Consider the following 15,235-nt stretch of genomic DNA (forward strand, 5'->3'; position numbering starts at 1 on the left):
CGTTTTCTTTATCAATATGCTGACCATTTAAGTGGAAATGTGCCAATGGTAAACAAATAACCTTATGTAAACTGCAAAGAAACAACCGCATAAGACCTTGCAGGCTGCAAAACTTGCGCAACTTCACATTACTGTTAATGTTGCGGTGTAAATCCACTTTGATCATTTGCAGTTTTTTTTTTTTTTGTTTTTTTTTTTAGCGGGAGGGGCTTCTTAAGTGAGTCAGAAGAGAAGACCAAATTAAACTCTGATTCCCAAACCCGCGTGAGTGCGCAAAGGAAGCTTAAAAAGTTTAGCCATTAAGGTCTGAAAGATGCCACATAAGAGGAAAAGCCATGGGCAACACAAGAGCACAAAGGAGGTACGTTTTCCCTCATTTCTGTGTGACAAACCAGAGGAGAATGTTGATCGGACAGTCAGAGGCTGGCTGCAAAATAGGTTATTTTCAGGCGATGTTGCAATGCCTGTCAGGCGCGCGCGGAGGAGACGTGACTGGATTCAGCCTGTTTGTTCAGAAATTAGAAACTTTTTATTTATTATATTTCATACTTTGTGACACCCAGGTGTGTGGGCTTTGGGCTTAGCATGACATTTTAACTTCAGCTCAGATCTGCTGAGCTGCTTTGTTTTGCGTCATCAGTGATTCGGTGTTGGGAAGCTGCATGATGCTGCTAACACATGATTCATTTTACATCCAGTGAAGCATCTTCCTGCGTGCACACCTTTTTGCAGGACGACAAAGTTCGTCCACAAAGTGGAGTTTGTGCCAGTCTTGATGAAAAGGAGGAGTGAGGTGGCAAAAGATTTGAGTGTGTGAATGTGGTGCGTGACGGATTAAATGTAAAAGAATGATACATCAGTGATTTCATCGAGTCAGAACAAGAGGCAACAGGACAGAGTTGTGCATGACAATAGTGTGAGTTGTGAGGGGAGTGGCACTCCGCTTGGACAAGCATGAGAAAACGGATCAGACTGGGAGAGCAGGAGACAGTGGCACAAGGCTGAGCACACATCTGCTTCATCATGGCGTATGCTGCGTATTGGATGAGTCTTGTGAGTACAGCTTCTCTCTTTTTTGACCTCCTCCCTTTCTCTTTTACTTGACCCCTCTGGCAGCACACTCAATAAAACCACTTTTATATTAAACCTGGCACATGTGCAGACGCTCTTACTGCTGAAAACCAGCGCAACTGGTCTGAAACCGGTTGACTTCTGCAACTCTTAAACTTAAAAACTTGGCACAATCTCCACAAGATTAACTTAGAAATGAAATAAATGATTGTTAAGGCTTAGCTCCTTTTTTTTGTAATCATTGTTTATACAGGAGGGTGTGTGACTGTTCAAACTGAGATACAGGCTTCAGCTCACACACCTACATTCTGTAGTGTTGTGGTGTTCTTACCCACAGCTGTTGTGCTCATACTTATGGCTAAATAATACTAAAAATAAACATGTAAATTAACCTGATCTTACTTGGTTTTAGTTAATCTAAATGAGTAAAATGACTCAGTTAGATTAATGAGAAAAACAACACTAATACATCTTATGTAAGATGAATAACCCACCTAGACAATAGGCTGAAATCACTGCATCCTGTTCAGAAGTTCCATTGAATTATGTGCTTAAGAATAATTCAGTGTTCAAAGTGTTGTGCTGAAAATAGCAAGTTGGTTTGCATTATGGTGTGTGTGTGTTTGTAGCAGGGAAGACCTACACATCCCCCCCTTAAATTCCACCATGGTAGCCAATCTTCAGACTGCTATCCCACTTCATGGTCTCACTATGGAAAGGTAGGGCCTTCATTGTTTCCATCCACTGAACTGTTTTCCACCACATAAGAAGAAACTTTGTTGTGTGTTTATATAAAATCACACAGAAATGTTCATTTTTATTGACTGTATCACCTAAGATGTGAAAAAAATAACACATAAAGGTTTATTTTTGTTGTTTTTGTGGGATTTTTAGAGGTAAAAAGCTGAAATGCTGAAAGGCGAGGCCATGTAGAGGCAGAAATGTGAGGAACCTCATGCTGTAAGTGTGTGTTGTTCTGATGGCTGCAGAGCTGAAGAACAGACCGGAAGGAAACGACTCGATTGTGTTTGTCTCCATCTGCTGGATGAAGCGAAACTCAGCCTAAGCGCAGGTATACTGATACCTGAGATACGAGCTGCACATCTGTAAACCACCTGCCTCCTCTGCGCTTACTTTGTAAAGAATCTGAGATTATATTCAAAGGCAAACTTGACAGATTTTCTTCCTACTGGAACCAGTTCTCAAACGACTTTTAAAGATCTAATTGTTAAAGAAACACAACTTCACAGTCTTAGCTGGTGCACAGCTGACTGATGACAGGTGGACAAATACACCTGAAGTGTGTTGTGTTTGTGTGTGTGAGATGATGACTGACCCTGTGAGTAAATGCAGGAATCAGAGCGGTGGAGACTGTAATGGTTTTAGTCCAGCATGGCTCTAAATATAAAGATGGTTTAGCAGAGTCCAGTTACATATACAGCACAACACAGTTCTGTATCTCTGAATGAATCTCCATGCTTTATATCTCAAATGACAAGTTTCCGCTCAGGTGAATAAACTAAAACATGCAGAAGTTATCTGCATTTGAATAGCTCTTTGGGAGGTAACAGGCATATAATTTCCCATGGTGCACCAGCTAGTTTTACAGGCTTGATCAGCCAAGGTGTGTCTGTTGGAACGGGAATGTGCCATGTTTCCAACATGCATAATCACTTCTGCATGTGAACTGCGTTATGAGGAAAGCAGAATAAATGAATTAATGCCATTTGTCGAACAGAAAAGATTTTCAAACTGTCTGTTTAGACATAATGACACACTGTTTAGTTTGTCTGTAGCGCTGATGAAATATGATTATGTCCCTCATCTGATTTTTCTGTCTTTTATGCCATTAAGGGGACAGTTTTGCTTTTTCCTTTTGCTTTATATTAGCATGTTTATTAAAATGTATTGCCCCTGTTAGCCTCCCGTCCCTGTGTTTATGTTGGCCGGCCGTGTGGGAGCAGTGTAGGTTGCTCCCAGTAAACCACCCAGTAAAAGATAACAAATCACCAAGTTGTAATGAGAGCAAACAGGAAGTTTGGTAAACGTTGTTATGAGTTTACTGAGGAGTTGTGTGTTAAAAATGTCTATTTATTTGCCAAACTGGCACATGTGAAAGTATGCAGAATTACACAGTTCTATGTAGAAGTATGCAGTAATTATGCCTTCACTGAAATACTTTGGTACTACTTTGATCAAACTTTCCATTATCTGTTTGTTTTATTCAGGATTCAGATGCTGATTTTCTCATTAACTGCACATCAGACTGAATGCACCACGTCTGTGTGGGAGATGTGAGAAGCATCTACACTGCAAAAACTCAGCCTTAAAATCACGAAAAAATATACAAAAATTAGGTAAATGTTGCTTAAAATAAGATAAATTATCTGCCCCCAGAACAAGAAAATTTGGCTTGTCAAGACTTTCCAAAACAAGTAAAAATACTCTTAAAACAAGAGGAATTCTCTGGCATAAAAACTAAGAATTATCTTACCTTTAAAAAAATAAGCATATCTGTACTCAATTTAAGATTTTTAATCTAACTTAGATTTCAGTTTTTGCCGTGTATAAGCTGTCACTTGCATGGTTAATGTTGATGTTGTTTTTATCCCCTTTCTATCATCAGAGGTACTTTATTGTCTCTGCTCCATGTTGTAAAGTGAATTATCCTTCAGTCTCTCCTCTGCTCTTCCATGAGTTGGCTCACCTGAATGCAGCTGTAGTGTTTCATGTTCGTGCTGCTTATTGCACAAACACGAGTTTCATGTCAAGTTGGTTGAAATATATTTAAGTGAACTCAACAAAACACTTTTAGAACATTCAAAAATAAAAGACAGCTCAGGTGTAAGACAGATTTTTCTCAATAAGTCATACAAAAGTCTTACTGTCTGCTGACTCCACCTATCGAAAGGCACATAAGGTCACAAAGAAAGTGAAGCAACGGCGACATGGTTATGATGCACTTTGCACCGTCACTTTGCAACCTTGTTCTCAGGTAACTTTACTTTCCCACTGTGTTAATAAACATCAGGAGCATTTAAAGAAACTCAAATTCAGGCATTTTTCTCACCTTTGTGTATGGTTAGGCATGTTTAATGAGGGAAAAAGCTTTCTGCTTGGGTTAAAGTTTGCAGCCAACACCCATGCCTTAAGCTTCAGCTCATTTATTAGTCATGCATTCAGCGAAACACTCCCTGCATTTTGTCTGCAGGGTCGGTAATGATGAAATGACCTCCGCTGCTTTCAGATTGCGTGTCTTTGGCTCAAGCAGAGGCTGATAAAACCAGGCTGGGATCAGAGTCACCTCCTGTTTTCACCTTCAGGAGTTTTTATTCCTCTGTTTGGGAAAAGGGTTGAAAGTTTCAGCTCAGCTGTGTCTCTGTTCACTCTCAGTGGGAGTCAAGGCTAGTGCACAAGTCTTTTCTGTGTGCACGTGAATGCACATGCATGTCTATGTTTAAAACCTTGTTATGACTTTGAGCATGTGTTAATATGACCTCAAATCTCTGCATGTTGTTGGGAAAGAGTTGGAGAGACCGACTCAGACAAAACTGGAGGTATTCTGTAAATAGTGTTGAACACATGTGCATGTGTGCATATTTTTATGCACGTGTGTGTGTGTGTGTGTGTGTGTGTGTGTGTGTGTGTGTGTGTGTGTGTGTGAAAGCCATTTCTGTTTCCCAGCTCAGATGTGGCCCCTCATCAGGTGGATGTCAGTCCATGGTCAGCGAACTTCCCTTTTTAGCCCAGTGAGTTACGGCCCGGCCTACTGAGGCTTCCACATCTGATCCGTCTGTGTTCCCTGACCACACCCCCCTCCCTCCCTTCCTTTCCGCCTCCGTTCTAGTCCCTCTGCCCTCCCTCTGTTCTCTTTCCCTGCCTACTGGAAACATGCAGCAATTCGACAGATAAGGCAGAGGCTGACAGACATACAGACACACAGACACACACTCTGAGGCACATTAAGTTGAAATGGGCCAGTTACTGAGCTGGATCCGAGGCCCCCGGGATGCCCCGGCTCTGCAGGATGTGGCTGTGGAGGAGCAGGTCTGTGCTAAATGTATTTATGTTTGTGTGCTTGTTCCATGGTGTGTGTTGAGTATCTGACCCAAAAAGTGTGCACGTGTTTTTGTTTTGCTGGTGCTAATATAAGAACACGTTGCTCTTCTGTTCGTCCGTTTGGTCCGGTTTGTGCTGCATGTTTAACAAAGGACTTATAGGGGAAAGAGCAATGCAAGTCAGATGTCTTTCACTCCCTCTCTCTCTCTCTCTGCTGGAATGTGTGAGGCTCCCGGTCTGAGAGTTCAGACTGTGTGTGTTTCAGAGTGAGATATTAAACCGACCCACAGACGAGGCCTGCAGTGTTTGCTAGGTAGTATCAAAGCCAAGTGAAAACTTTGATTCCCGCTGCTTCTGGTTATTTTAAAGTGTGTTTTTGTGTGTTTTTATGCTGAGAATTTCCTGATTTGTTGTTAATATAAAAAGAACATTTAGTTCTATTTGGGATTTTACACAAATGTCTTGATTTCTCTCTCCCACCCCAAACAGCACTCCCTTGTGATAATCTGCAGAGACAGATGAAGCAATCTGAGAGGGTGTGTAGCTGGAATAAGCTTAAGTCTTCTAATTAAAATATCATGTCATGCAACCTCCTGTCTCTCTCTCCGTTACTAGATGGTCATCTAGAGAATGTGCCAGGTCTGCTCACACTTTCTTGATGTCATTATTTTCTTATCAGGGTTGTGCTGGTTTGTTCTGTGTCACTATGTGTGTTAAAGGTTAAAGATAAGTGTATCCTGGGAGTAATACTTGCACACAGCAAAGCATTCAGTGTTGTAGTGGGAGGACTTTTGTTGTTTTTTTTTTAGATAAATTTTCCCAGCTCTGGTCCTGCAGCAATCTTCTGGAATGGTTAGAATTCCACTGAGAGCTATCACATCACCATTATGGTGAAGTTTTGAAGCGATATGAAGGCCAAAACAAACACTAACCTTATAGATTAAGTTATTTGCTCCCTTGGAAGTTGACAAGTAGGTTTTGACATTGACACTCCTTCTCTGTTCATGTCTTTTTACTTCATTTCTTAGAAAGCATTACCTGCTGGGGTCAAAATTGGTTCCCTCTCAGAGCTCTCATAAGTCCCTTTCCCCCAAACAATACCTTTCGTCTGGTGAACATGGTGATGTCACTTCCATAAGAACGAAGGATTATTGGGTTTGATGCAGTAGAACGTTTATGTATTCAGTCACATAAACAGTAACGTTGCTCTTAATTCAGCTAGAAATCAGTAAACTCCCTAACTTCTCTCATTCTGTGGATCTCTTTGCCGAGGCTCAAATCACATGTTGTGTTGTGATGCAACTTCTTCCACACACTCAGCTGACACAGAGATCACAGCGAAGGTAGCGCGAAGGAAAGCTGCACGAGTCAGAAACAGGTCAGATTTCTGTAAAACACCAAACCCTCAGCAAGAAAGGCGTTAAACCATCCGTCATGCACACAGCCACGTTGTGCTTGGACATTAAAATGAGTTGTCATGGCAACATGAAATGATGCTGTAATGTCATACTTCACTTGATGTTTGGAAACATTACATCTTCTGTCTCTGCTGAAGATACGTCTGAATGAAGCATTAACAGTGATGTTACATATGTGTTGATGCCAGGTTGAGGATGTTTCAACAGAAGAGGAATAATTTAGTAGACAGCTGCTTTCACCGCAACATCAACATGTTCGCCTGCTCAGCACTGAACAATAAAGTTAGAAACAAGTTGGTGAGCATAGTGAAGCATTTAACAGGTGAAGGAAAATATGTTTCCCTGAAGCGCAGGTGGTGCCCAAATCAGAGCTGAAAAGGAATAAAACAATCTGATGTTTGTCGGTGTCTTTACATTTAGAAGCACGCAGACTTCCTCTAATGTTTCTCATCACCTGCTCAGTGAAATCAGTGAAATCATGTGGCGTTATTAACAAGCAAGGACGTGCATTTCCCCCTGCATCTTTTTATGTGTGTGTCAGATAAACAGAAGCTACAACAGAGGAATTAATTACAGAAAAAACTGTATGGTTGCGACATCTTGTCATTGCAGCTGGTAAAACTTTTGACTTGTTATCAAATGATTTTTTTTAGTTAAACTTTAATTTCCTAAATTATTGGGGATGTTTTATTGTCCTGGGGTATAAACAGCTCCAGTGAAGAGCCTGCACATTGTGGTTAACCATGCTGCACGAGCAAGGTGACTCTTGTAGAGGACTCAAGAACAGTATTGAACAAAGCGTCTCTACTAAAATAAGATGGTGCTGACACATCGTGCCCACATCAGCTTGATTTTCGGCATGTGCACTTCATCACTGGCAGGAAATTAAAACTTGAATTTCCCTCTTTTATGCTTCGATACAAATCAGTTCAGCCGTGCTGGGTTGGCAGCTGGAGCCGGTGTCATGTGGACCTACCTTACTGACATCATATCATGTGGTTCCTGGATACTGAAATACAAATATCATAAACAGTCTGAACCCCTTTTAAAAGCCACTTATAGCCAAGAGTTCAGCAAGATAAAACAAAACAAAAAAACAAAACTAATGATGATGTGAGAATGGGCTGGAAACAGGCATTATTGATGAGACGCTTCAGCATGTGATATGCTGCACCGAACCTGCTGGCTGTGTGTGCGCTCGTGCGAGAGTGGAATGGCACATTGTGGACACGTGATTTTAAATGCATGTCCACTTATTCTGACACATCTTGCTCAAACAAACGGTATCCTTCCATTTGCTGTTAAATGTGTTACCAAACCTCGATGGTAGGCTGTGGCATCTCCCTGCAGACGTCGACATTTCTGTCAGATTTCTCACATTCCTGTCAGCTCGCCTTGAGCTTCGCTCTCCAACCAAATGTTTTCAGTTATATAAAAGCTGCCGTGGGATAGCTTCCAGGTTTCAGGGCACACTGTACCCGACTAAAATACTGTTGCTCAGCGCTAAACTCTGTTGGTACATTTCTGTTTACATCAGTCATGATGTTTGTCCTGGAGAGCAGGATGAGTAATGAAGACCCTGCAGCTGCAGACTTCCTGGAAGTCCTAATGTTATGAAGTAACGGAGTTTCTTCATAGTTGTTTTAATGAAAGGGAAACGTCGGTGATAATTATTGTACGTTTCAGGACAAGTCCCAGCAACTGGGATTGCTTCTTACTTTGCGTTTTGTCATATATCTAAACTGCCAACATTCAGGTTGCCTGAGCTAACATGTCCTGACAGAATGTAGAAGAAAGGTTCATAGGATTTTATATGCATGGATCTGGTTCTGGAGTGTGGGTCAACAAAGCAGAGGAAACATAGATCTAAATTTAAAGGTGGTAGCGAATGACGTCAGTAGCTGAATGTGAGAGTTGGGGGGTAGTGATGCACATGATGGAACCAGAGGAGAAGCGTTACACAACGTCACTATTTCTGTTTGTCCTCGTGCACCGATATGACACGGTTAAAACTCCTTCATGGTTTCACCAGTCTGGGTGGTTGAGTGGGAGATTAGTAGTCTACCTTCATGGGTTTTATTTTATTTTAAGGCATCAGGTAAACTCTTTTACAAGCATTTTACAAATGGATCCCAGAGATATTGTTTCATTGTCAGGTTAGATGTTTATTTTCTATTTAACAATTTTACATCAATAATCAGTTAAGAGACAGAAACAAAGGATGGGATTCATGTTTGATTAGAACAGAGGGGTGTGTGTGAATTATTAAATGAATACTTTGGTGTGAAAAGGTTTTATTTTAACATGCAGAAACTGTTTTTAACATCTGGTGCTGGTTGCATGAAAATGTATTAAAAAAGTTTGATTGGAAAAACATGTGAGGCACACAGTTAACATGACGCAGCACACAAAGATGCTGCATCATGGAATGATGAACTTTCTTCACTTTGGTGATAAATAAAGTTTCCCACCTACCAAGGAACCAACCAGACGACACTCAGCAGAGTTTATGGGCTTATAATACATTATAAAATCATTTGGAGCTTTTGTTTGAAGGTATTTTGTGTCTCTTCCTGTTTTTTTATTTAACCTCCACAACAAGCTCACATGTTGTTAAATGCTCTCTGTTAGTTTTCTAGAAATTATGCAACAACACTGACTGGAAGTCATGTTGCTAAGAAACCCGATAACAAGCTGCTAAAGGCCTTTAGACTTGTGAACTTTGACCCCCCCCATTTTTTAAGGCACTATTTTGTCCTTTTTGTTGTTTGATGAGGGAAGGAAGTATTTTGGGAGAAAACCTCCTTTGTTACTTTATCTATTGAGTGTTTTTTAGCTCTACCAGATCTTGAGCGAAATTTTTTTTTTCTTTATCTCGGAATATGATGCTTTGTAGTTTCCTTCCATGCCGGCAGCCAACTTGGTCCGTTTGTCAAGGTGAAACAAGCGCCTCTGCTCAGCTACTGAGAAACATTAAAACGATGCACTAAAAGAGGATAACAAGCTCTGCAGTGCACGTTTGCTTGCAACACTTAGTGGGTTCATTACAACCAGAGACAATTATTTGAGCTTCTGTTGCAGTTATTGATTTATATTTTCATTTGGGCTAAAAAATAAGAGGAAAACTTTCACTAATGTGCAAAAATGAATTTACACATCTGTTAGAGGAAGTTTTAAACAGTTTTAAAAGTGATTTATATGAATATTTAGGAAACTTTTTCTCTTTGGATCAGACAACGTTTGGCCACTACCTGCTTGGTTTGAGATAGAAAACAATAACATCACCTGTTTTCTGAGATATGGCATCCCAGGAGTTCTGAAAGTTTAAGAAATAAAACTTTTTCCTTTTGTTGATATCCACTGCAGTTGTTGCTTTTTAAAACCTTGTAGTTTCGATTTTTATTTTAAGTTAGAATGATTTCTTCATGCCTGCCATCAATAGTGCCCATACTGCCACCCACTGGTTGCTTCATCCCACCCTGTGATGGACTGGCAACCTGTCCGGGGTGTACCCTGCCTCTCGCCCGAAGGATAGGCTCCAGCTCCCCCCCGTGACCCTTACTTGGATTAAGCAGGAAAATGAATGAATGAATGTATCTCATACACATTTATTTATTTATTTATTTATTCCCCTAAAATTCCTCCCAGCGTAGGTTTGACCCATGTTATCACATTCCTTATCAGGTGCTTGTCTGGTTTGTCTATTTATGAAGGTTGCTCAGCCTTTTTTCCTTTATTTCTAGGTGTTTTAGCTCAGTCAGCTTAACAGTGGCTGCAGACTTCCCCTGCTTTCGCTGCATGATGATCAGAGAATACCATCATCCTGGAAGCTGCTGTTCGTTGTCAGACTGAACGTTATTCAGAGTCACAAACTCTTGGGAATGTTTTGGGTTTGCAAGTTTAGCCTTTTCTTTTTGTAAAGTTGTCACTGTCTCATCTCTCATTCCTTCTAACAAAGACCGACTTCTTACAGACTGGTAACCTTCTGTTTTTTCAGCTGCGCTGCTGCGAGTGGTTGATCCCCTCTGAATGGGTGGGTCTGTTGTAGCTCACTGGTTGTCGTGCTAGATAAGTGTTTCCAAGAGCTACTTGGTTAGGCATGTGCATCCAGTCTTTTAGAGACATACACACAGCGTCTCACTCTCACCCATAAAACCTCACACACTGTTTGTGGGGTCAGCTAGGGCAGAACTATGAGAGCAGATTTATTTTAAAAGGCTCCAAAATGGACAGAAACACTTCTGCACAAGATATTGTGCAACAATGTGAGAACAGCAGGCATCGGGATGCGTTTCCTTTTAAAGATATTTTTAGATTAAAGGGGTCAAAAGCAGATCAGATGCAAGGCAGAAGAATGCAGGAATGGGTTTACTGTCCTCATTTCTGAGCTCTGTTCGTTGTTGTTCAGAGTAATTATTCTTTTTTTTTTTTATCATCAGTGTGTCTTCCCAAAAGAACAACAACATTTCTAACAAGGCATCGTTTAGTCATGCCAGGTTGTTCGTGCAGGGAAAGTGTGCTGGTCCAGTGTTGCAGTAGATCTTGCCTCATGCCTGCAGAGACTAAACAAACATGATGCATGTCAGCTTTGTGCTCATTCAGCGTAAAACACCAGGAGGACACATGAACTGACGGACACAGTGAGTGAACACAGGCGTTTCAGATAACATGCATGAACACAGCCTCCTTTCACTTTCCTCAAAGTGCTGTGAGCCTTTTCAGACAGAAGGGGGTGTTGTTTAAAAAGCCCAGCCCTTCTGGAAGAGTTTGGTCGGTTTTGTGTTGGGAATGTTTTATCTGCAAGGAGGGTTGAAGGTTCTGGATCAACAAAAGCTAATAGTGGAGAATCGACCAGTAAGTTCTGTGTGTTTGTGCAGAGAAAATTCTTCTGCAAGCCTTGGCAGCTGTCCATAAGCTGTTTCCTGTCTGTGCTTTTGTTCAGACTCTGCTACTCTAAAGACCAACATGGCAGAAAATGTGCAAAAGCTTTATATGTTCACTTTAGTGTCAGTTTTTCCATTTCAAAAATAGTTTATCATTTTTTTTCTTGCCCTGGGTGTGGTTTGGACAAGATGTCATGTGATCCTGCTCACCCTGCTTTGCAGACATACAGGCGTTTATTTACCCTGTCTTTTTGTTCAAGCCGCTCTGCAGCCTAGATTCCTAAGGAGTGAGTCTACCTGACACACCCTGACTCTGCCAAATAGGACTGTAGCAAATCCACATCTGCCACATCCTCGCTTCATTCTTCAGCTCTTCCTCAACTTTTAACTCTTCCTGCTTGGTGTCATGGTTGTTATCGAACCACAACAGAGTCTGCCCTGACGCAACCCAAAGTTTCCCCCTAGTTGGCTTATTTAGTCCTCCTTGTAGGCAGCAAGCAGTGGGAGGGTCCTTGTGTGCCTGGCTGTCCAATCTGACGGAGCCTGCTGCCTACTGGATGGCAAGGTGGAGCCTGTGCAGAATTTAAGAGGGCGGAGCATCAAGTTTTCTACCGCTGGACATGTATGCATGTGTGTTTGGGTGTGTTTACAAGACGTGTATCCGTGTGTATGTGTGTTTGAACGCCCTTTATTTTTGACATAAGTGTTGCTAAAGGGGGTGTCTAACGTGATCTGGCTTTTGGAGAGCATCTTGGTAGAACATAAAACAACACATATAGAGGATAAAAACTCAGTCAAACCTATGGTATGTATCTGGATTGTTGTCCCTTTTCTGGCTGTTCGTTTGTAAATGCTTGTGTGGGAAAGCTTCCTGTTAGACTGATACCTGTCAAACTTCTTATGGCTCGTGCACTGGAGAATGTTTTTCCCAGATCAGACTTTTGGAAGCTTTTTGTTGGTCAGACAACATGAAGCATCTATCGTCTAAAGTTCTGTTTAGAAAAGTTGGCAACACACTAGGCTACCATGTTACTGTTATTGCTGTTTTTATGGACTTCGGGGGCAGTTGTTGCTAAGGTAGCGACAAAATGGGGTCCAAATAAAAAGTGTTAATGTGTTCTGATAGACACTGGAGTCGTGGAGTTGTGGTTCACTGTTTCTCACAGAGATTATGGAAACATCTTTTGGACAAAATCCTAACTCTGCTAGTCAGGATACAAAAAAATGCTGCAAAAATACTTAAATATGAGCTCAGTGTGTCAGTCTTTTCAACATATATCTTTAGTAAGTTTTAAATTGCAAGATTAGGCAGATGTAAAATCAGAAACTGTGACGTATAGTTTACTTTTCTGTCTTTCTGCTGTTTAATTAAACTGACAACGAAGTGAATTCAGAGCAGCACATCAGCACAGCCTGTAACACTTTGTTCATGAAATCCTCCTCAGAGAAATAATAATAAATCTATGATTCGATGACTGCAGCTTACATCACTGACACTGTTTGGGTGATGTACATCATCACTACTGACCATTCAGAAAGCTGCCAGTACTATTTTAAAGCAGCGAGTGAGCTGAGGAGCCCTTTCCAGCAGTGTGCACAGCTAGTGGTGTCGGGTGGGGCCCAGCATTAGTCATCAGTTTTCATTAAAGGGCCAAGCCTTTATCACTGTTGTTTGGTAAGGTCTGTATACATATTGCTTTGTCTGTTCCCTTCTGACAAACAAATATGTTATGCAGAATGTAACCTGAAAGACCTCACAGTTAAAAAGGTTTTAAATGACAGCACCACCTATATTCAGTGTTTTACTGTACTACATGGTCAGGAGGACCTAATATAATACCAAAAACTGTACATGTTGTAATATACAGGGGATACCAGTAATTTTTACACAAATAGTGAACTTTAACCAACAACCACATGCTGTTGACTGTCTGCATAAATGGACTTGAAATGCCTTACAGCTATATTGAATGAAATCATAATATTAAGCTTTGTGCACATCTGTTTATCCTTAAGTTTATCTCAGTGTGAAGTTGCACTATTTTATGGTTTCATAGCAGATTCTAAGCTGGTCCCTTACCGACTTTCATTTAGTTCACTTAGGTAGTATGCAGCACAAAAAATGATAGCTCTGATTAAAGGGAGGAAAGCAAATAAGAAGCTGAAATTTTCACTCCAAAACATTTATGTTCCCCTTGTCCCATCTAAAAGTGTGACAATTATTGCCACTTGGTGAGAAAAATCCTGTAAAAACTCTCACATACTTTGCTAACGTCAACCACTTGCAGTTAGCTTGAGCTCCACTAGCTTCTGCTTCACAGTGTTGTGTCTGTTTTCTGAGATAAGTTAATGTCTTAGAGAATTTCTCTCCTACTTCACATGTTTATTATTTATCAGCACTGTTATTGTTTGTATAAAAACATCACATTTATTTGATAAACATGAGTTGCTAATGCTGTAGCTAGCATTAGCTCATAGCATTTCATAGCTGGCAGCATTTTAATCATTTAGATGCACTAGAAGTGCATCAAGTGCTCAACACTGGTCATTGTTTTGGACTTTATATTCATCACTGGCATTCATTTACTGAGCAGTAGCAGGAAAGGAGGTGCCATGCAGCATAGATCAAGGTCTGCACGCTAACCTCGGTAGCTGCTCCAGTTTTGTGCCTCTACTTATAGAACTTCAGGGATTTTAGCTAATACTAAACCTTGCTTTGTTTTTTTATTACCCTAAGTTTTTTTTTTTTTTTTTTAAACATCCAAAAAAACATTTTTAAAACAACTTTGTGGTGGCCCCAACCATAGAATGAAATTAAAACACATACTAACAACTGAGTCTGCAGCATTTATCGTTATCATGCTGCACTGTTTCTGTGTGGATGGACAGCCTGGTGTTGACAAGCTGCTACCCTACAGGAGACATGAGGAATGTAGGAATGCAGCATTCTGGAGTTACAGACAACAGAAAACCCTCTAATAGTTTGGGTGGATCTTAGCTTGAGCCAGTGAACTCAGTGCAATGCATGACAAACTGATACTTTAACGTTTAAAACAGCTGGAAATCAGGCTTAGGTTAAAGCAACAGCTTCTTTCTAGCTGTCTACTCTCAGGTTAAGATCTTTAGTATTCGTCTCTGCAGGCTGTTTTTCCAGCGTAAACAATGGCAGATTTTTGAAATGTGGCTTTTATTCCAGTTCCGTATCTTGTGACATAAAAACAGAAAAACGTCTGATGAGATATCAGATTTCCGTCTGTGCCGAGTGAACCGTGTTAACTTGAACTCATAGTTTAAATGACTTCTTCATGCTGGCAGAATGAGTTGTGTTTATATGATAATGTGTTGTTTATCACTGTGTTGCATGCAGAGCTGTGCATTGTTTCTTTTAATGGACTGTGAGTAGTGTAACTGGTTTCTTGCTGCAGCAGTGATACAACTTTGCTAAATGGTATCTGTGAAAGGTTGGAAACTTATGATTTCCAATTGTCTGAAACAAAGGCCATGTTGTTTATTTGTGCACATTGTTAAGAATAGTTTTCAAGATTAAAGCATTGTGATAAAATAGTAATCATACAAAATGCACTTTGATGAGTTTTCTGTTGTTTGGTGAAAGAGTGGAGTTTATAAAATACATGTGAGGAGTCAGAGGATAGCCGTTACGCTGAAGAGAGAGCAGAACTGACTGTCCTTCTGTCAAGTTTGCATTACGGCTTTGATAAGTAATTTATGGGCTGCTCCACTGTGTCTAAAAACGTTCCAAGCTTCAGAAGTCTGTATTTAAAATGTCATGCTTGCATAAACATG

General features: G+C 40.6%; 1 protein-coding gene across 1 annotated transcript in view; it reads left to right on the plus strand.

The window, feature by feature from the left end:
* Nucleotides 1–4,959: 4,959 nt before the first annotated feature.
* The window catches only part of cast (calpastatin), a 28,714-nt gene continuing 18,438 nt past the window's right edge, over nucleotides 4,960–15,235 (plus strand). Inside the window, exon 1 of the mRNA XM_079242271.1 lies at nucleotides 4,960–5,118. Coding sequence (XP_079098397.1) covers nucleotides 5,044–5,118 — 75 coding nt within the window. The 5' untranslated portion in view covers nucleotides 4,960–5,043. The remainder of the gene's footprint in view (nucleotides 5,119–15,235) is intronic.

This window comes from Telmatherina bonti (assembly GCF_933228915.1).
Source record: "Telmatherina bonti genome assembly, chromosome: 6".
NCBI classification, from domain to species: Eukaryota; Metazoa; Chordata; class Actinopteri; order Atheriniformes; family Telmatherinidae; genus Telmatherina; species Telmatherina bonti.